At 30.1% G+C, this 23764-nt stretch overlaps 1 protein-coding gene across 25 annotated transcripts in view; it reads right to left on the bottom strand.

Annotated features, from left to right (window-relative positions):
* The window catches only part of slo (calcium-activated potassium channel slo), a 155815-nt gene that overhangs the window by 104450 nt on the left and 27601 nt on the right, over positions 1-23764 (bottom strand). For 4 of the 25 annotated variants that reach the window (XM_065516325.1, XM_065516329.1, XM_065516335.1 and 1 more), the window contains exons 1-6: positions 22767-23054; positions 19408-19746; positions 7277-7435; positions 3487-3598; positions 3022-3173; positions 484-651 (exon numbers count right to left, since the gene is read on the bottom strand). In XM_065516325.1, coding sequence (XP_065372397.1) covers positions 484-651; positions 3022-3173; positions 3487-3598; positions 7277-7435; positions 19408-19746; positions 22767-22802 — 966 coding nt within the window. In that variant the 5' untranslated portion in view covers positions 22803-23054. Of the gene's footprint in view, positions 1-483; positions 652-3021; positions 3174-3486; positions 3599-7276; positions 7436-19407; positions 19747-22766; positions 23065-23764 lie in introns of those variants that run through there. The other 21 variants (XM_065516317.1, XM_065516321.1, XM_065516323.1 and 18 more) reach the window with 11 other exon arrangements.

The raw sequence follows: 23764 nt of genomic DNA, 5'->3' as shown, positions 1-23764 counted from the left end.
GTAGTTAGTAAATAGTAAATAGTATGTAGTATTTAGTATTTAGAAGTAAAGTACTTTTCTTTTACTTTCATTCACACAACCGTTTTCTTTGGGATAAATATGTTTGTAATATACAGTGTTGTATACAACGAAAAATTTTAAAACTATAAACAAAATAAACCTCCAAAATATTAAACGAACAGCACTTTTTCTTGTTACGCTTAAAAAGGGCAACACCTAACTTTTTTTTCTCCTTTTATTGATAATTGTTTAGTAGAAATACGAATAAAAAAAAAATAATTGGCAGCAGCTTACTTAGAATCTCAACAAGTCTCTTTCCTAGAAATCATTTCATTTTATATTATTATACCTTCATTGGATTCAATACTATAAAAAATAGTATTTCTTATAATTATAAATTGAAAATTCTTAAGATATTAAAATATATGTATGTAAGTTATAAATTAAGTTGTGTAGTGTTTAGTTAAAAATCATAAAACTTACCAAACCAACGAGTAAGAAAAACACTAGGAATGTTCTTCCCAAAATAGTCTCACAGTATACATCACCATATCCTACAGTTGACATGGTTACAATTAGAAAATAGACACAGGTCCAATAGGGTAAACGATGTGCATTATTAAAATCCAGCGGATCGCCAGAGTTTTCCAGCTAAATTTTAAGTAAATGCAAGAATTGTTCATCAGAAACATTTCACTTCATCATCAATATTATCATCATCTCAATTATTAATCACATTTATTAAATTAAACAACAACATCAAACATTTTGAAGCAAAATTCTATTTCATTTATATAAATGTATAGATATAGATATGTGTGTTATTTAGTTAAGTTTATACTATTGGACTTTTGGTTCTTTTATTTTGTTTTTAGGGTTTTTATTAAATATATTTACAAAGATATAATTTAAGAAAACTTAAACTTTAAATACGGTTTCAATAGCTTTAACAGTTCAATCATTAATTTTGAAAACTCTGGCTTGATAGAACATCGCTAAAAGCCGAACCATTATTTAAAGTTTAATCATGATATTTTTAAGTAATACATACATAATTATCCCTGTATATATAGTAAATTTTTAATCTTATAAAAATTTTATAAAACAACATTTCAATACAAAATTTGTTTCATAAATCTTTGATAAATTTAGAAATTCATTATTAATAAGGTCTTTAAGATATAGTTTATTTTAACAGTAACACTGTGCAACAAAATTGTTTTTTAACTAAAAGAAAAAAACATTTTATTAAACATATGGAACTGGTGTATTTTTTACCTAATTTTAATAATTTAATAACTAAAACAATTTCTGAATATTACAACCCAGATTATAAACAAATATTCATACATAAACAATCCCTAAACTGATATTCTAAATCAGACAATATCTTAGCATATCAGTTTCAAGTGAATGACATATCAGTCTTAAGTGAATGACATATCAGTCTTAAAAAAAGAAAAAACAATTATTAATTCAAATTAAATAGAATTTCTTTAGTATAAGACGGTAGTCTTAATATAAAACGGTAGTAGTCTTTAGCATAATATGGTATAGTCTTTAGTATAAAACAGTAGTAGTCATTAATATAAGACGGTAGTGGTCTTTAGTATAATAGTAGTCGTCTTTAGTAAAAGACGTCTTTTGTATAATAGTAGTCGTCTTTTATAAGACTGTAGTAGTCTTTAGTATAAGACGGTAGTAGTCTTTAGTAGAATACGGTAGTAGTCTTTATTATAAAACGGTAGTAGTCTTTAGTATAAGATGGTAGTCGTCTTTAGTATAAGACGGTAGTAGTCTTATGTATAAGACGGTAGTAGTCTCTAGTATAAGACAGTATTCGTATTTAGTATAATATGGTATTCATATTTAGTATAAGACGTTAGTCGTCTTTAGTATAAAACGGTAGTAGTCTTTAGTATAAGTCTGTAGTAGTCTTTAGTATAAGATGGTATTCATCTTTAGTATAAGACGTTAGTCTTTAGTAAAAGACGGTAGTCGTCTTTAGTATAAGATGATATTCATCTTTAGTATAAGACGTTAGTCGTCTTTAGTAAAAGACTGTAGTAGTCTTTAGTATAAGACGATAATAATCTTTAGTATAAGACTGTAGTCGTCTTTAGTATAAAACGGTAGTCGTCTTTAATATAAGACGGTTGTCGTCTTTAGTATAAGACGGTAGACACCTTTAGTACAAGACAGTAGTCGTCTTTAGTATAAGACGGTAGTCGTCTTTAGTATAAGATGGTATTCACCTTTAGTATAAGATGTTAGTCATCTTTAGTAAAAAACGGTAGTCACCTTTAGTATAAGATGGTAGCAGTCTTTAGTATAAGACGGTAGTAGTCTTTAGTATAAGACGGTAGTAGTCTTTAGTATAAGACATTAGTAGTAGTCTTTAGTATAAGATGGTAGCCACCTTTAGTACAAGACGGTAGTCACCTTTAGTACAAGACAGTAGTCGTCTTTAGTAAAAGACGGTAGTCACCTTTAGTATAAGACGGTAGTCACCTTTAGTAAAAGACGGTAGGTATATTTAGTATAAGACGGTAGTGGTCTTTAGTATAACACGGTAGTCGTCTTTACTATAAGACGATAGTCATATTTAGTATAAGACGGTAATCTTTAGTATAAGGCGGTAAACTTTAGTATAAGACGGTAGTAGTCTTTAGTATAAAATGGGCAAGAATGAATTCTATTCTAATAAACACATTTGATTAAAACTGAGGAATTACTTGAGATGTTTTAAATCTGAACAAAACTTAGTGTTTGTTTTTAAACCGGGTTAGATTTTAGCAAAGTTTTTTTTTTAATTCTATAGCTTCTAAAGATGCCTAGTCAGAACTTTTATAACAATTAAGAAATTGCTAAATATTTATGGAAATATTAACCACCAGTTCCACATATTTTCTTACACAGTTTACTTAATAATAAAAACACAAACAATAAAATACATATGTATGTAAATGTTATAATAAAAATAAAAAAAAAGAAGAAAATTATATAAAATTCTGTACATACCAGATGTATAATACCAGCCGCTGTTAACCATACGGATATAAAAATTGATACCAATTGCGCCAAACGTATGGAGCTGGATGTTTTTAAAACATTCAAATATTGCAATATATCCGGTACCGTCATAAGACGCAGTGCTCGCAGAAATCGAAGACCTGTTGGATTGTTATATCGTGGGTGTTGTCGTTGCAGGTGAATCACGATGTTTCGTTTGTTTATGGTGAAATTTGGAATTGGAAGTGGGAATAATCGTTGTTTGTTAAATGTACTAGTACATATAATAGTGTTAAGCATTATCATTACAATCATGCATTTCGATCAAGCAGACAAAACGTATGTATGATTGACAAATAATAATTATAACATTTTTTTTTCGTTTTTTTTCAAATTGAAATTTAATCAACAAAAATTAAGGAAAAGAAAACAAAAGAAATCATATAAAAAAATAAGAGAATTTTGAAAGCTTACCGATCCATGTTCGATCTAAATATATTGATACAAAGGACGGGGGTATTGTAAAATAATCTACAAAACTGTACATTTCTAACATAAACCAAAGTTTATCGGACGCCGCTATGAACTGTAAAACGAAACAATGTGTTTAAAGAAAAAGAACAAATAAAATATAAAATCGAAGAAAATAAGAATACAAATTAAATTACACACAATTTATTAACAAATTATAGCTATAATAAAAATCAGTTTTTAAACGTACATACATACATATGTACATTTTTAAAGTAAGAGTAAAAAAAAAAGAAATTTACACAAAAAGAAATAGTTTTTTTTTTTTGCACATACATTTTTCATAAACAAATTTTGTTAATTTTGCAAAAATTTATTGAGTGTAACAATTTTGCATGGAGTGTGTGGTTTTGCATACTGTGGTCATATGAGAAGTCTGGTAAATATTGTTAAGAGCCAGCGCTTAATATAGTTGTATATGTTTACCAAAAATATTTCAAAATATTTTTTACCAATATTAATTACAGTAACCATAATATGTTTAAGTTACCATTTACATAATTGTAGCAATATATGTATATGATTGTAGAAGATGTTCATGATGAATCATTGTTACGTTTTTACCTTTTAAAAATGGGGGTTTATTTCTTTTAAATAAACCTGATATTTTTGATTGCAAATTTAAAGTAGTTTAAAATTGTAACAACTCTTTATTAATTCAAATGTACAATAACATAATTAAATAGTCACTCAGTGTTTTTATACACGTTCATAAATTCGCAGAAATACAGACACACTTTATAATGTACAAGACAGTTGATGTTAACTCTAACAGCGCTTATTATAAGCTAATCCACGACTGCAACCTCTGCCACTATTTATACACACGCCATCTTTCGTGAACCTTCTACAATAATCTTAACGGACAACTTCTATGTTAAACATTCAGTGTTGCCATACTTTCAAACAATGCTAACAACCGCATGCTATCAACATTGTTGAGTAGTAGAAGCTTCTACTGATGGAAATGTTTATAAACACTATGAATGTTGCTGACAGTTGCTACAGACCATTAACCTTCGCTTTACCAATACCCACCCGGGTGAACACATCGATTTTATTAGTTTAATATTTTTTTTAATTTTGTTTCGATTTAAATGAAATTTGTACTCACTGAACAAATTCTAGAGTTCTATAGAATTTAATAGAACCATTTTAAACTTTTTATAAGGTTTTTTCAATTTTTTAAAATTTCGTTCGTCGCATATATTTATAGAAGTGTAGTGTCACCCGGGTGGGTATTGGTAAACCATGTACATAAAAAACCTTTGATAAAGCGAAGGTTAAATTCAAATCGCTAGTGCAAATTCGTAACAATATGTTGTTCTCAGAGTATGGTGAAGTATTACATCATAAAAATGATATATGATTGATACATTCATGTAAATAGTTATGGTAAACATCGAAAACTATATTTTATCTCTGCGTGTAGCTCAGATAGATTTGAAATCCATTTGAAAAACTATTTTTGTAAGTTCTTGCGTTAAGTTTTAGGATTGTATGGCGCTTTTCAGTACTATTCCTAAATTAAACATACCAAAATTGTACTTCAATTCATCTAATCAATCATGTGAACTTTTAAGAAGTAATCGAATCAATAAGCCAAACTTACTATTATAAATAGATACCTTTAAAATTTTACCAGACTTATTATACGACCCAAATACTAACCGTTAAGAGAAAGAACCCTTTTATTGTGGTAGATTCGAAACATTTTTATGTCAAATTGGCAGACTTTCACTTAATTCACTTAATGCATTAGATATTAAATTTCTAATCATTAATCATCAGTGGAAAACGTCATTAATTTTGGGTTTGTTGCCATCAGACTGAAGAGTCTACACTTCAACATATATGTAAATTTAGCAATAAATTATTTACGGATCAAATATGAAGCATATTTTCTTTAGATTTTGGCACTAGTGTTTCCATTAAACCAGTGTTCGGCATAATGAGAGCATGGAATATGAATTATAATACCATGTTATTCTCCTTATTTCTCTGTTGTACTCTGACCAGCTATTGAATGGGATTTTTTTTATATTTGATGACTTGTACAAACTTTCATATTGTTTTCAGGTTTGAACCCAGTTGTTATGAGTGCCGAGCACTGTATTAAACGATTCATTGAATTGCACAGTGCAACACGAATAAAAATAACCATATATGGTCACCACTAATTGATAATAGACATGTTTTACCCAAATTCTCCCAGTTTTACCCAAATTCATGCAGTTTTTGTTATGGGCCCCCAAAGATTTGGGGCCTCGGTGTCATGTTTGCTTTTATATGTTCTTTATGACAAGGGCTACAACTTTTCCTCAGAGAGTAATTCAAAATTACGAATTGTTTGCAAGATATGAAATCATTCTTGATGAAATAGTGTTGATGAATATATTTTGACTTTAGATTCTCACACATAGAATCATAAAAAGTTGTATGGGGTTGTCCGACACTGGCCTCCGATATTTGGAGAGATACTATAGCATGTTTGAGCTGATGACAGGGTTGTCAGTATTGGGTATTTGACCCCAAATATGATAGTTAACTAGCTGCTTCATTTAGTTTTGTGTTTGACAGTCATTGATAGCAAACTACTTTGCGACTTAAGGAGAAATTGGATAAAAGTGAATTTCGCCTACTCATTAAGCATTATATTTTCCGGAAAAAAACCATAACTCAAATAAAGACTAAGCTTGATAAATACTATGGTAAGTCTGCACCATTAAGTCCAAGTGTAAAAAAGGGGTTTACTGAATTTCGTTGTGGAAGTACAAGCACGGAAGATGCCGAAAGTTCTGAACGCTCAGTTGAGGACTCTACACCCGAAACAATTAAACAAATCACGATATGGTGTTGGCCGATCGGAGTTTTAAAGTACGAGGAGATTGTGGAAACCGTAGGCATCTTACATGGCTCAGTGGTTTCATTTTTGAATGATCACTTGGGTATGAGAAAGCTTTCCGCAAGATGGCTGTCGCCTTTGCTCACAATCGGGTGCACAAAAGGGTACAAACGGTTTCGTTGGCAAAAATCCATGAATTAGGCAACGAAATCCACCCTCTTCTCCGGATTTAGCGAGTGGTGATTTCTTGATTTCAAACCTGAAGAAATGTCTTGGCGAAAAGAGATTTGACTCCAACGATGAAATCATCTCACAAAAAATATCTATTTTGATGACTCGTAATTAATATTTATGCCATATCATTACAGTTATTTAAACTTCGTTCCGAAGTTGGATAAGATATGCAAAATTATAATTACTACTGGCGTCATCGTAAGGTCATTATTTTGTATTTCATTTGTAATGATGGTATAGTATTTGGCACTCGAGCATTAGAAACGCCATATTAATAGTTTGGTTTCTATTTTTGTTTAAGAGAAAGAGATTTTCTGGAATATTAACAGCTGAAAGTCTATTTCTATTTAGAAAAATCTGTTAGGACTGCCGTATATTCGATATTGTTCTAGCTCTCCAACCACGGATATAGCTATATAAATAACAGGTTATGCTATAAAAGTTTCGGTTAAGCTATCGTTCAATTTTCTGAAGCCAGATTTGTTTCTCAATCATTTAGCTTTATTTTATGGTAGACATTATTGAAACCCCTACCTCTTATACACTCCATTTTGCAAAAATTGTACAAAACAACAATTGTAAATTTCGTAAACTGAATAGAAACATAAAATATGAAAGACCAATTCAAAAAACAAAATGAAAACAAAAACTTACTCGTATAAAAAAGTAAACCATGAAAAATATATTGAATGCAAGATCGATTTGTTGAGTAATGTTAGTACTCCATGGCTGACATCTTTCGACTTCTTCGTTAGATGCATCAACGAAGTATATAATGAGTGATGCAATACTGAGTATAAATACGAGTACGACCTGTAAAAGATAAAGAAAAGTTAAGTTAAGATTAAGGAACATTTAATAGAAATTAAAAATAGTTAATATAAGTTAGGAATCAAAATTGTTCCACAAGTTAAGGGACATAACTCGTTTCAAATTTGTTAAAATTGGTACACAGGTTACTTATAGTCCTATATAATTTGGAGTTGCTAATTTTTTTTAAATAAATAATAATTTTAAATTCATTTTGGTTTGAATGTTACTTAATCTCTCAATTTCAATTGTAAATCATTTTTTCAACCTATATGAATCGAGGTATTAATGTATCAATCATCATTGTAAGTTATTTGGGGGCTATTAATATTGTCTTGTGAAATTTACTATAAATTATTGGGTGTATAACTTAAAAATGCGAGATTTTCAATAGATGGTGTATCTTTTGAACGGGGATTTTGTTTTGAAAAACTTATATAACATCTGTCATTTATTCTCTCTTATTTATCTCTCTCTCTTTGTTGTGCAAACAACAATGTTTTTTTTTTGCTTAGAAAATTTACAATTTTGTACCAACAAAGTGTCATATGCGGGAAGTTTAGCTTTACTTCTTTAATTTAAAAAAAAGCGCCACAGAAGCATACTGATTGCTCAATAAGGCTTGTGGTGAATGAGTACCATCGGTTTCAGCCAGAGATGGTTTTTCCAGGCAAAAATAGGCATTACTCCATGAAGCAGCAGGATTCATCCAAATTGCTCACCAAAACTTATGGTGAATGTGTTCAACGGTTTCTACGTGCTAGAGATGGTTTGTGTGGTTCAGGAGTGGTGAATTTGACACGGAAGACAAAGATCGCCCAGGCCAGCCAGAAAGTTTGAAGACAAGAATTGAGGGCATTACTCCTTGGAGATTATTGTAAAACTCATCAAGAGCTTGCAAAATCATTGGGAGCTACTCAATCAGCAATTTCAAAACGTTTGCAAGCATCAGGATTCATCCAAAGGAAAATTTCAAGCCGAGAGAACTTGAAAGACAATTTTGCATGTCCGAAATGAAGCTTGAACGTTAAAAAAGAAAGTAATTTTTGCGACGAATCATTACATGCGATGAAAAATGGATCCATTACGAAGCATAAGAGATCGTATGTAAAGCCCGGCCAACCAGCCGAATCGATACCAAAGCCAAATATCCATTTAACTAAGTCTGCTTTTACACAGGGCAAGTTTACTTGAAGCAAGTCTCTTCGATTCCCTTTTAAACTTGCTCGTATGTTTACACACAGCAAGTCTGTGTTCAATTTTATATGTCAAAACCTAATAGACGCCATAGTGAAAATGAGAAAACAAAAGAGAATTGAAGAGACTTGCCAGTACAAGCAAGTGTGTACCCCTCTTCTTTCTTCTTGCCTCTCTCTCCTATAAACTCTAGACTTGCGCAAGAAAACTTGCCCTGTGTAAAAGCAGACTAAGGTAATTTTCTGTATTTGGTGGGAGCATTATGAGCTGTTAAAATCTGACCAGACCATCATAGGAACCGAACGCAACTGATTCGTTTGAAGCGAGCGATCAATAAATGCTCAGGCATGAAACCGTAATATTCCAACATGATAACGCTTGACCACATGTTGGAATTTAGTATTTAGTATTTGAAAAAAGTATTTAGAATGAAGTGGTTGGGATGTTTTGCATAACCCGCTTTATAGTCCAGACCGTCCGACTACTATTTGTTACGATCGAAGCAGAACGCTCTCTCTGGGACAGGTTCCATTTTGGAACAGAGTATCCGATATTGGTTTGATTCGTTCTTGGCCTCAAAAGATGAGCAGTTCTTTTGGCTCGATTTTATTAAATTACTTTAAAAGGCATGGAACTAATATAAAAATATCAGTTAAAACATCAATGCTACTACATTTTGTAAGCTTTTGAACATTACTCTTATTTTCATTTAGTTTAGTTTCCTTTGTTTCCTTTCTTTTTGTAATTTCATTTATAAATACACATTCTATTATTACAATTTGTAGTGTATCTAACAGAATTTGTTAAAACTAAAGTAATTATTGATTTTTTTCAGCTTGTTCTTTTTTGCAACTGTGTACATGTTTGTGTTTTGTGCTTCATCGGCTTTAGACATTGTGAAAAAGTATTTTGTATTTTATTTTTTTTGCATTTTATAGGTCATCGTATTGTCACTACTATCTCTTACAAATTTGAATGTAACTACCAAGATTGAAGCTATTTGACTGTTGTGTTTTTGTTGTCTATTATACACACTGTTTTGTTTATGGTCCTTTTTACGCTCTAAGTTTTACTGTTATTTTTTATTGCTGTTGTTGTTGTCATTCCTTTTGTCTGTTTATCAATCGATAAATGGCGACAACAACAATGACAGTCAAATCAAATAAACGATGACGTGAGTTCAAGTTGTTTTGTATGTATAAGTATAAGGGATTAGGACACTCTTTAAAAGTCAAAAATAAAGTGGATTGCTACGTTTAGCAGTGATGCCAATTTAGGGATTTTTGTTATCTTCTAAAAAGTCAATAAACAATTTCAGAATACTTTTACCAAGAGTAAATGAATTATATTTGGAGAATATTTACAAATCTAGCTTTATTACAACATTTACCTCCAAAATTTCAATATTTGGATTTTTTCAAAAACATAGCAGGAAGTTTATTTCACATTTTTGAAGTGTGTTCTGCGATCCACGTAACGAGAAAATATATGCATTTGGAACCATATCGGATACTCTGTTCTAAAGTCAAGCGTATCCCAGATAGAGCGTTCTACATCTATCGAAACAAATAGTAGTCGGACGAGGCAAGGTCTGGACTATAAAACGGGTGAAGCAAAACTTCCCAAGAAAACTACTTCATTCTAAATACTTTTTAACAGGTATTGTAACATGTGGTCGAGCGGTGTCATTATGGAATATTACGGTTTCATGTCTGGCCGCATATTCTGATGGTTTTTCGGTCAATGCTAGCTTCAAACGAATCAGTAGCGTTCAGTACAGCTTCCCTGTACTTTTGCTCCCACCAAATATAGATAATTATCTTTGATCCAAGGATATTTGGTTTTGGTGTCGATTCGTCTGGTTGACCGGGCTTCACATACGAACTCATACGCTTTTGATTATCGTAATGGATACATTTTCGGTGCAAAAATTATTTTTTTAATAGCTATGATGCATTATTTCGCACATGCAAAATCGTCTTTCAAGGTCTCTCAACTTCAATTCGCATGGTACCCAATTTCCCTGCTTTGGATGAATCCTGCTGCTTGCAAACATTTTGAAATTGCTGCTTGAGTAGCTCCCAATGAACCTGCAAGCTTTTGATGATTTTACAACAATCTTCATGGTGTAATACCTCCAATTCTTGGTCTTCAAACTTTTGTTGTTTACACCATGATACAATAATTGTAGAAGGTAAAATCACTATGGAGAGTTTTCAATATTTAGCCCTATAACGTCAAGTTTTGATTTTTTTCATATTTTCTTTTGTTTGACGTTACAAGAATTGTATAATTGAGAATTTATTTTCTACTGAGTGTACCTTATATTGTTGTGTCATGGTTTACACTATAATGTTCAATAAATAAGTGACAGATATGTTCCCTTCAAAATGACATTACATATCTATTATAAATTTTTAAGTCATACACCCAATAAATAGGCTTAGAATATATTCTATATTTCAACACAGTTCAACCAAGTTTTTTTTTTATTTTTGACAATTTGTCAATTCACAAAGTCTCTTATCAGTCATATTGTCATAATGTCCTAATATATCACGACTCGGCTGCTCGGCTTAACCGACTCTTAGGCATTCGGCACAAGTCTCTGCCGGTTAACATAGCATACATAGTAGTATTATTTTAGGAAATTTTTTGTTTGAAAAGCAATAAAAACCATTGTGAAATATTAGGACTTTATGACAATATGACTGCTAAAAGACCTTGTCAATTGACCAAATATATAGGGAATTTTTTGGCATCTTTTTCAATTATAAAAAAAACTGTGGCAAATTCCACCTTTCTAGTATCATGTATTGTAAGGGACCAAGTACACATTTTTGGTTTAAAAACCGATATAGCTTATTTTTAAAACCAAATTTTTGTAAATTCTTTGAATTCTTGAACAAGTTTTTCCCCAAATTCAAAGGGACATACCATATAAGTAGCTAAATCGTTATAAAATTTCAATATGATAAAGAATGTATATAAATTAGGGTTCCTAATCAGCAGATTTTCCGGGGTATTCCCTCAAAAGTTTTTTAATAAAGTTTTGTTGGGGAATTTTGGGAATTTCTTTATAAGATTTCTTCATAATGTTGCAGTAATATTTCTGAATATATAATACAGACACGTTTTAATTTGTTGCCAATCAAATGAATCGTTCAATCGTTCAACCAATTTATGTCACCCCAATTCAAATTTTTCAGACGAAACAGAAATGTTCGGTCATTCAATTAGCAATAAATTCGGATCAACAACCAAACCCATTTTCTATGTGAGACAAAAACAGAAAAAGCTTTTTTAAAAAATTAACTTTTTTTAGTAGGTCGATTTAATAGAAATTTAAATTTTAACTTCTTAAAGAAAATATTAAATTTTCTAAGGATATTCATATTAAGAGATTACAAATACTGCCTTAAATTTGTTTATACACATTCTGTTTTGAAAAAGTTCTTATTCGAAACAAATTGCTCAGTTACAGATTTAACTTAACTACTGGGACCTCTAAATTTATTAATAAAGGTATATAAAATGTCTGACAATGTCTTAATGACAAATTGTTGGCTTAATTTAGTACTATGTTTAATTTAGTAAATGTTTCCTGGGAATGGAAAAAGTTCGGAAAATTAGGACCCCTAATGCAAATGCTGAAGGAAACCTAATAACAATATTACATAGCGTTACCCAGCAGTTAAGCAAGTAGTCAATATTTAATATTATTTATTTAAATTCAAAACCAAGCCCATTGGGCCAAATATGGCTTATATTTATTATCCCTTATAGTCAGTAATTTCCACTAATATCTGATTGACACGCATGTGTTATTTGTAGTGCTGTGAAAAATCAATTGGTTACTTTATACATCCCAGGTAATCTATCATGAAGTCAATGTCACTTAAGTGTCTCTAAGTAATCTAGAGTGTAGTCACTCTAAACGTTTATTTTTTACAGCACTTTAGAAATTAGTTATTTTACCCACCAGAAGTAGTCTATTGGAGAGTTGTCAGAGGAAGATTTGTTTAGAAGCAATCGGTTATTGGACTGTATATGGTATGTATTTTTAACTGAGTATTTTTAAAACCGCACGTGTTAAAATAACTAGTTATGTAACCAGTCAAGTAACCAGTTATATGTAAATACCATCCGTTGACTACTTTGGACCAGCTATCTGATAGTATCATTGTAAATTGAACCCCCTGCTAAGATCATGCAAATGTTAAAATAACTAGTCAAGTAACTACTTATGTAACTAGTTGTCACCCTAAGTGATGGGTAAAATCATTAGTTCAGGAAAGTCTTCTAGAACTCCTGGGTGTAAACAGAAATACCACATCTATATGTATAACCCTCATCTATTATTTTTAGGGTATAAAAAAAATTGACAAATTATTTTCAAATTGTTGGCATATGTTTTATTTCGAAATTGCTGACATCACTAGCGTTAAGTTGCCAAAAAACGATTCACTTTTTTTTGCAGACATTTTAAATAAAATTACATGGTCCTACATAAACCTAATAGAATTATTATTGAGATTGTTGGTAGCAGCGGAACCTTTCTCAATAAGTATTTCATTTATTTGTACACATTTTGATTAACTATACTTTTTCCAATTTTAAAGTTAGTGGCATCCCTTTAGCTGCCAGAGTATTAAGCTAATGGCAGACATTGTCTGCCCACTGTACACCCAGTAGCATTAGTAGTAGTTGTACAGTTTTTTTCTCTTTTTAATATGGAAATTAGAAAATTGTGTTTTACAGCAAATAACCGACAGAACAATGGGAGTTTTTTTTTAATAAGAGGAGATTGCTTGTTTACTTAAATTGGGGTTGTTAGTTTCAAAAATATTCGAAAGACAGTGACACTGTTTATGTCAGTTTGCATACAAACCTAGTTAGACGGTAATTTAAGTATTCAAATTATGTATTTATTTAGATTTTACAACTTTTATTATACGGTTTTGTTGTTTTTTAATTAAATGTCGTAGGGATTGTTTACGGACGGATTTTACGTTTAAGATTACATTTACAGGATTTAATTGAATGGATGTTGTAGTAATTAAAATGTAAAATTATTTGTTTTGCAAATAAGTTTGTGTATAAGAATAGTATTTACAATTATATGACATTAAATGAAAATTTTTCGAAATAAAATTGAAGGATAATCGAAATTTCTTGCAGATAAGGTGGTATTAAAAGTGTTTTGGGAGGTTAAAAGTTAATTAGATATCTGGCACTTGTAGATAACTACTTGATATTTATAGACGTTTTGTGAATAGTTAGCGTTAATGTTACCAGTAAAGTATTGATTCTATTGTGTGTATGACTTAAAAATGCTGGATTTTTTTAAGTTTTTAACTTTTATTTTGAAACACAATTGGGGTATTCACACGGTCTACTATTTAGTCATATTGTCATAATGTCCTAATATATTAATTATAATAGCTGACCGTGTAAATACCCCAAATATAAATTGTTACCCATGACCTTTTCCCATCTCTCTGGCAACATATGGATTCCGCCCCAAAGAACGATTTGGATTCTCTTTTACAAAGTGAAGCGCATTCCAGAGAGAGCGTTCTGCATCGATCAAATAGTAGTTGGACGGGGCACGGTCTGGACTAGGGAAAAATTTACCGGAAATTCCGGGAATATTTTTTTTTTTTGTAAATTTTCGGGAAATGTTTGTCAGGAATTTTCGGGAAGTTCTTAATAAGTTTTCTTCTTAAATTTACAATATTCAGATTCGTTGTGATGACTAAATTTGTTGCTAATTGAATTATTATATTATATATCACAGATTTTTTCGGTTCTGATGTAATAACCGAATTTTTTTCAATAAACTCAAGCCTCAGTAGAAAAATTAAGAATGAATCAAATTAACATTGTATTATTAAGGTGCCTAATATTACAACTTTTAACGTTATTCATATTTATAGAAAATAATAACAATAATAGAGGTTTAAATTTGTTTATCTACAATCTGATTTGATTTTTCTAACTACGCATGTTTTATAGATTGAACATATTCGAAATTCTTAATAGAATTTATTGCCACTACGAGTGTGGCAATGCTGATCAGTCCAGACTTGGAAACCTAGTCTGGACTATAAAGCGGGTGAAGAAAAACTTCCCAACTACTTTATACTAAAAATACTTTTTAACAGGTATTGCAACATGTGGCCGAGCATTGTCATGATGGAATATTACGATTTCATGTCTGTCCGCATATTCTGGTCGTTTTCCGGCCAATGCTCGCTTCAAACGAATCAATTGCGTTCGGTAAACAGGTTCCCTGTCATGGTCTGGTCAGATTTCTACAGCTCATAATAAATAGGGCTCATTTGCCAAATATACATAGCGCTAAGATAGCCATGTATATTTGGCTTTGGTATCAATTCGGCTGGTTGGCCGGGCTTCACATAAGATCTATTACTCTTCGGGTTATTGTAATGGCTCCCTTTGTCATCACAAGTAATGATTCGGTGCAAAAATGATTTTCGTCGTCTTTCAAGGTCTCTCGGCTTCAGTTCGTATGGTACCCAACTTCCCTGCTTTTTAGCTCTTAGCAAACGTTTTGAAATTGCAGATTGAGTAGCTCCCAGTGATTTTGCAAGCTCTTGTTGAGTTTTACAACAATCTTCATGGAGTAAGGCCTCCAATTCTTTGTCTTTAAACTTTTTGGCTGGCCTGGGAGAAGACAAAGGTCTTCCGTATCAAAATCACCACTTTTGAACCGCGCAAACCATCTATCGCATGTTGAAACCGATGAAATACATTCACCACAAGCTTTGCTGAGTAATCGGTGCTCTTCAATGGTACTTTTTTCAAGTTAAAGAAGTAAAGCAAAACTTCTTGCAGCTTGAGTAACTCCCAATGATTTTGTAAGCTCCTGTTGAGTTTTACAACAATCTTCATGGAGTAAGGTCTCTAATTCTTTGTCTTTAGACTTTTTGGCTAGCCTGGGAGAAGACAAAGGTCTTCCGTATCAAAATCACCACTTTTGAACCGCGCAAACCATCTATCGCATGTTGAAACCGATGAAATACATTCACCATAAGCTTTGGTGAGTAATCGGTGCTCTTCAATGGTACTTTTTTCAAGTTAAAGAAGTAAAGCAAAACTTCTTGCAGCTTGAGTAGCTCCCAATGATTTTGTAAGCTCTTGTTGAGTTTTACAATAATCTTCATGGAGTAATGCCTTCAATTTTTTGGCTGGCCTGGGGGAAGACAAAGAAGTAAAGCAAAACTTCCCACATATGACGCTTTGTTGGCACAAAATTTGACAATATCGAAACAAAAAAAACATTATTGTTAACACTATAATGTACAATATCAATATGTCAGAATAAATGACAGATATGTACCCTTCAAAATGACATACATATATGTTATTAAAAACAAAAAACTGAGTTCAAAAGATACGCCATCTATTGTAAATCCCGCAGTCAAACACCCAATATTTTCAGCTCTTGTGATTAGCAAATTCTATTTACTTATGCTTCTTTGTAAGCTATTGTCAACCCAAAAATAATTCAAAGCAAAATACCTACAGACAATTTAAAATATGTATGTATAAACTATGAAATTATTGTATCATGTATTAGTACTTATTTACATAAATTACAGTAAATACCAATAGCGCCAACTCTTAACTGTTGTAGACATTTGCTAACAGTTAAAAAAAATATTAAATTACACAATTTAGTATATTTGAAAACAATGTAAATAATTCTTAAGAACAAGAAAGAAACGGAACAACATGAATGAACTGGTAAATGTAGACATCAGCACGGAAACATTAATTATTTAAAATAGCATATTAACCCATATTTGAAATAAATATGCAGACAATACACACGGGAGTATTTAAAACTACTACTCCAAACATATTTTTTATTTCAAAATCAACACATGTCTAGTTTGGCATTAGGAAGTCATCCCCACATTTCGTTCTATTGTGATTTAAACACTCTAATAGAAGCCCTTTAAATAAACAATAGACAAGTAAGTGTTAATATTAGTATAGACATTAACAATAAAATAAATGCAACTGGAATAATTGTCTCACAAGTGGCCCAACATATGTCACAATTGTAACTCTACAAAGTACGAAACCTGTGTAAAACATTTTATATGGAATTAAATCAAAAAGCCTACAACCTGAAATGACTTTGGACATATTAACATACATATTTATGAAACAATGTTTGTTTAGAGTATTTGAGGAAGGGTTTAATTAAAGTAATTTGAAATACATAAGTATTGAAAATAAGTAATACAAATAAGATACTAAGATATTAGTTCATGAAATGTCAACACAATAATAGCAAAATTTTATTATTGTCTCCTATTGGTATCTTCGGCAAACATTTTTGTAGAATATTTTTTTTGTTTGATTTTCTAGAAAAATGGGTCAAATTGACGCCTAAAGACAGGAGGTAGAGGGTTAAGATCTTCCAAAATTATCCCCATAAAATACCACAATATAACTCAGACAATATGAATTATCTCAGACAATAACTTACAACATTTTTTTGATTTAGTATAATGCCTCCTTGGATCAAAAAATTAAAACTTTGGACCCACTGGAAAAAAAACTCAGACCTGCTGGACTATAACTTTATTCTACAAAAATTATATACTCAACAAGTCCTTTCAAAATTATAGGGTCGCGATTCTTTTCCACTGCACACTCGTATCAAATTTTTTTTCTTTCACAAACTGCGAAGCTTTTTGCTTGACTGCAAATACACCTAGACTCTTTGAAGGGAATCGAACCCGCAACCCTCAAAATAATAGTCCAGTACACTATCGACTGGTCTAATAATTTCTTTGGCAAAATAATTTATTAATTTCTCGATATCCATTATCTATCTTATAAAAATTATATAGGTATTTTTGCTCTCCTGAAAACTAGTGTTTTCTAAGATAGACGGTTTTGAATATAGTCCCTAGACATAAAATTGGTCGATGAACATCATGTCATATTGTAATAACAGAGAGCAGAGATCTGCGCCAAACACCTAAGAGTGGATTAAGCCGAGCCGCCGAGTCGTGAAAGATTAGAACATTATGACATGATAGGAATCAACAAAATATATTATTACATGAAATTTATCACGTCTAGAATGTCTGTCAAAGAAATTTTTAAATATTTTAATAATTATGTGCTAATCTAGAGAGACAGGCTTGTAGTTTCTAAAAAAAATTATTATTATACCCTTCATCTTCGTGAGAAGGTTATATATAAGTTTGTCATTCCCTTTGTAATTTCCACAATATAATTTTCCTACCCTGGATCCTGATAGATAGCGGAGTCGATTAACCCATGTCCGGCTGTCTGTCTGTTGAAATCAACTTTCCGAAGCTCCCAAATAACTTACATACACAATTCATACATCAATATCTCCGGAATTCTTCCGGCTCAGTTGCTATTTAAAATCGTGAAAATCGGTCCACAAATGGCTGAGATATAAGAAAAAACCCAGGACCACCTCGATTTTTTACCTATTTTTGACCAGAGTTGTAAATGAATCATTCCTTTTTGATTTTAATTCATTATGAATTAGTTAAATTTTGAATTAATTCATTGAATTGAAAAAATGAATTGAATGAAATTTGAATCAATTCAAACGAAATGAAATAAGTTGCAAATTATATCCAATTCATTTGAATTGAATTGATTTTGAATTAATTCAAATGAATTAGAAAAAATAATTGGCAATTCAAATGAATGAATCAAAAATGAGTTGCAATCAAATTCAAGAGCACATCTCTAGAGGGAATGAAAAATTTTCCTACCAAAATGAAATTATCCAGTACAAAAATTGAAAAGCCTTGTCCTGTATCCTGATCAATGAAAACATGGTGTTTGGAGTTTGTTTCTTCAAGAAAAACTGATTTTTATTTTGAAATACGCTGAACGACAAAACACATTTAATATTCAAGAAGCAATTAATAATTTTTGAAATTTTGTGACCCACGACCACCCAACGACAAACTTTTTATTTCAAAAAATAAAACTATCTTCCACAAATAATCAAAAATCAGGAAAAATAATAATGTATGTAATGCTCGCTGTCTATTACATAAAAAATTAGTTAAATGACAAAACGACAGTGATGCTTACTGTAGATTTACTTACAAAATCAATTCAAATTTCAATCAATTCAAATAAGTTGGAAATGAATTTAATTCAAATTGTTAATTCTTTTTCCTAATTCATATGAATTAATTCAAAATCAATTCAATTCAAATGAATTAGATATGAATTGCAATTCATTTTTACCAAATTCATTTGAATTGATTCAAATTTCATTCAATTAATTTTTTTGTGTGAATGGTTCGCGAATTAATTCAAAAATTAATGATTCATTTACAGCTCTCTTTTTGACCTATATCTGGATTACTAAGTCATTAGTATACACAATATGAATATCTAATGATAGATATTTCAAAGATCTATGCAACGACGTGTATAAGACCATAGTAAGTTGGACCTACAATTGGTCAAAATTGGAACAAATATTTGTTAACCCAAAAGTTTTTTTTTCGCTAAATATTAAAAAAAAAAAATTTTTAAATTTAAATAATTTTAAAAAAACAATTCGTAAATATTTTTTAAAAAAAAAATAAAAAAATATAAATTTTGTTTACCTAAAAATATTTAAAATTTATATTTTGAAGTATAATTTGGTGAAGGGTATATAAGATTCGGCATAACCGAATATAGCTCTCTTACTTGTTTTTTTAATATATTTTTTTCTAAACACTTACCAATATACGACCAGTTGTGGTTTGTCCTGATATAAGCTCACCAGCCCAATCTTTTGCTTCTGTCATAAAAGTCCCTTCGAACTCTTGTTTGTTTCGTGACGCTTTCTGCTCTTTTTGTTTGGGATCGTTTGGTCCCAATTCGGGCTCTTTGCGACAGCATATAAATGCGAATGCCCTCCAACATATAACGATGAATACTCCAGTAAGAAATGTGAAAATGCTGGAGAGCAGAAAGCAATAATATTTTCGAACCTTAAGACAATCATCGACCTCAAATGGTGAACCTGTTGGATCTTCAGCCAATGATTCGACAGTGCTTTGATCACACCCCGACATCCCCTGTAACAATGAAAGTGATATTGAAATTTTAATTAATAATTATGTTTTACAAATGAAATTTCTAGATTTATGATTGATTTATATAGCTTAATGATTAATAGCAAATACATACATACATATTTAAATAAAATTCTTTTAATATACTAAACAAAATACTTAATGTTTTATGTCATAGAATTTTAAACTTTAGCGGTACACACTAAATTTTATTAGGTAAATGTATTTGATTTAAATATTTAAAAGTTTACAAAACTATGTGTAAGATTTTATATCAATGATTCATTGATTTTGTTTGCCACAATTCATAATGTTTTACTATTGATTCTTCAGTAAAATTTCATAACCAATGCTTTTTCTTTATAAAAGTTTTGGTATTTGGCAAAATTGTTTCTGAATTCCGAATATTGTTATTTTTGTTATAATCTGAAATCGAATATTCAGTAGAACTCAACTAATTATTTATTAAAAGTAGATTTTGTAAGAAGTCCATTTGAAGTTTTCTGAGTAGCTAAATGCATTTAACCCTCTAATGCTTAAGCATGCCTCAAGGCACTCATCACAAAAATTCGTTAAAATATTTCATTATCAATGAAATTATTTATATTTTTTCCACACTATTCATAACTTAAATAATTGAACATGTTTATTGTGATCGTGTCCAATTTAATGATCAAAATTATGTCATCAAATTGATTCATTATATTATGACTTAAACATATTTTTCGCCAAACTAATTTACTAATTAAGATCATTTTGCAAGTATAGTTTTATTAATTTGCATAATGGTTTTATTAATTAAAATACCTAAATATCTTAAAATTAACCAAATTTTAATTGGATAATTTTTTACTCAATTGCTTATTTATTGAATTGATAATTGTTGCAAATTTCATGGGGCGTTTTCTTTAAAATTAAGACAAAATATATATTATTTTTGCCAGCTAAGCTTGTCAACTACATTTTTGTAGTTGGATTATGGTAGTCCATAATGAGCAAGAAATATATTAGTCATTATACCCTTCACCATGAGAGGCAAGGGTCTATATAATTTCGTAATTCCGTTTGTAATTTATACATTTTTCATTTGCGACCCTATAAAGTATAAATATTCTGTATCGTTATAGATATAAACATATTCGTCTGTATGTTGAAATCAACTTTTCGTATTCCACAAATAACTTATATCTATAATTCATACATCAATATATCCGATACAGTCCCGCTTCGGTTGCTATTTAAAATCGAGAAAATCGGTTCACAAATTGCCGAGATATAAGCAAAAAACTACATATATATATGGATTACTAAGTCATTAATATAGACAATATGGATAGCTAATGATAGATATTTTAAAGACCTTTCCAACGACATATGTATATAACGAAAGCAAAAAAATGTAATGAATCAAAATAGCGAAAAATATTCTTTAATTTTTTTTTAATTTTCGATCATTATTTTAAATTATACTTTGGTGAAGTGTATATAATATTCGGCACAGCCGAATACAGCTCTTTTAATACCCTTCACCATGAGTGGCATAGGTATATATAAGTTTGTCATTCGGTTTGTAATTTCTACATTTTTCATTTGCGACCTCACAAAGTATAAAGTCGATATAGTAACGTCCGGACTCGTCCGTCTGTCCGTCTGCATGTTGAAATCAACTTTACGTAGCCCCCAAATAACTTGCATACATGATTCATACATCAATATATCAGAAATTCCGATTTTTATGATTAAAATCGACAAAATCGGTCCATAAATGGCTGAGATATAAGGAAAAACTCGGGATAACCTTGATTTTTGACCTATTTTTGATCTATATCTGGATTACTAAGTCATTAATATAGACAATATGGATATCCAATGGTAGATAATTTAAAGTCCATCTCAACGATGTATATAAGGCTATATATGTATGTATGTATGTATATCGTTTTACCTACAATGGGTCAAAATCAGGAAAAATATTTTTAACGCGAATTTGTTTTTCACCAAAAAAATTGTTTGTCATAAATATTTTTTTCAATAAATTAAAAAAGAAAAATTTGGAAAAAAAAAAACTTTTAACAATTTCGAAAATAAAAAAAAAATATTTTGAAAAAAAAATTTAAGTATAATTTGGTGAAGGGTATATAAGTTTCGGCACAACCGAATACAGCTCTTTTACTTGTTTTATTATAATTTTGCTATCGAAATTATTTTTCGATACGGAAGCTCATTCGATCACGATGGAGATCGTTACCGCTTCTTGATCAATGATTTTTTGTTTCTTTCGCGTGCCTACAGCGAAAAAAAATTGAACGTCCAGCCGCGGTGGCATATACCCGAAATCATATTCAAATGTTAATGCCATATTCGAATAAAAAATGTTTTTTATTTTTTTTTTTTTTTATTTTTTACAATTTCAAGTTCTATTGGACTTAAAAACACAATATTTCTGAAACTATTAACTGATTAATAAGACTACTGGGTTAAACTTTACTTAAAACTGAAACAGAGTTGTTTCTGCACTTAAACATTAAACCGCAACTTTAAACCGAATTCAAAACCAGTTTTATTTATAAACCGAATGGTTTAATTAAACCTAAGAAACATGTTTATTGCAGATCAAGCTTATTTTAAGCTCATTAATTTAATATTTAAACAGTTTATAGTGATAATTAAATAATTTTCTATGATTTTAAAATGAAAACTTTATTTAAAAAAAGGAATTCTTTATTAAATTTTTTTTAATAAAAAAAATTTTTTGACCAATCTAGCTCAAATGTCTTTAAATGATTAAGAAAAAAATGTGTGTTTTAAAATCAGCAAGACAAAATGCACATAAATTTCACTTAAGATGCTATGTTAACAATTTCAATTAAAACTTTTATTAGTTTCTATTGAAAATAAACAAGATCTTTAAATAAATACAGAGATAAACTTACAGAAACACTATAAATTTCTATTTAAAATGATTTTTATTTAAAGATAAATAATAAATATTAATAAAATTGAGAAGAAAAATAAAAACTTACTTGAACCAATTGGTCAAGGTCTGTCAAGTTCGCCATTTCATGTAAAAGCAAATTAAGCAAATAATATTGACACTACACTACTGGCACTTGTACTTGCACTTGCACCACTGCTAGCTACTACACACTAAGAAACAACAACAACAACTTTTAGCGTTTTATTTAGTTGTTTTTGCTTTTTTAGCATTTCTCGTTGCATTTGTAAATATTTATTTATTTATTTATTATTTTTAAATTATTTTTTTAAATTTAACAATAATCATGACAATGATTATGATCATGAGCTTAATGATGAGGTTTAGGTAGTTTATGTGCTGCTAATTAAAAAGAGATATTTTGACATTTTATTTTAATTTGAAAATGTCAACATTTAGACAAAACTTTCTTTTTGATATAGAACGTTAATAGGCACTAAAATTTTATAAATATAATTAAAATTTTGTTATATTTTTAACACTGTGAGATGATTTGTTTGATTTGTTTCGTTTGTAAACCCTATGGGGCTTAATATTTTTTGTTTTGTTGTTACATACGTTGTTAAATTTTTATAATTTTTTCTTATTTCTTGTTGTTTTTTAACCAAAAAAATGTTTCAATATAAAAATAGCTACAAACAAATTTATACTTATGTGTGATATTTTTAAAGGGAGAGCATCGTTATGACATATGCTACAGCTAGAGAGAGAGAGAGTAAGAGATAGGAATGAACAAGCTAGATAAAATGAAAAAGGAAAAATCACGGCGAATAGACTTTTATGTTATGAAAACAACGCGGAATTTAAGGCGACACTAGATAATGACGTCGTCATTAACCAACCAAATGACAAGTGCACAGCAGGTTGACACACTCATTAAAATCACACACACACGCACTCTCACTCTCTGATCTTCTTTATTTCTATTTTTTCACCAATTTGATATTTTTTTAAAAAAGATCTTTATTGTTAAATTTTGTTTTATTCATTTTATATTTATATATTTTATAATACTTCTTTTTTTTA

This window comes from Calliphora vicina, chromosome 1 (genome assembly GCF_958450345.1).
Source record: "Calliphora vicina chromosome 1, idCalVici1.1, whole genome shotgun sequence".
In the NCBI taxonomy this organism is placed as follows: Eukaryota; Metazoa; Arthropoda; class Insecta; order Diptera; family Calliphoridae; genus Calliphora; species Calliphora vicina.
This window is presented reverse-complemented; position numbering and strand designations above follow the sequence as displayed.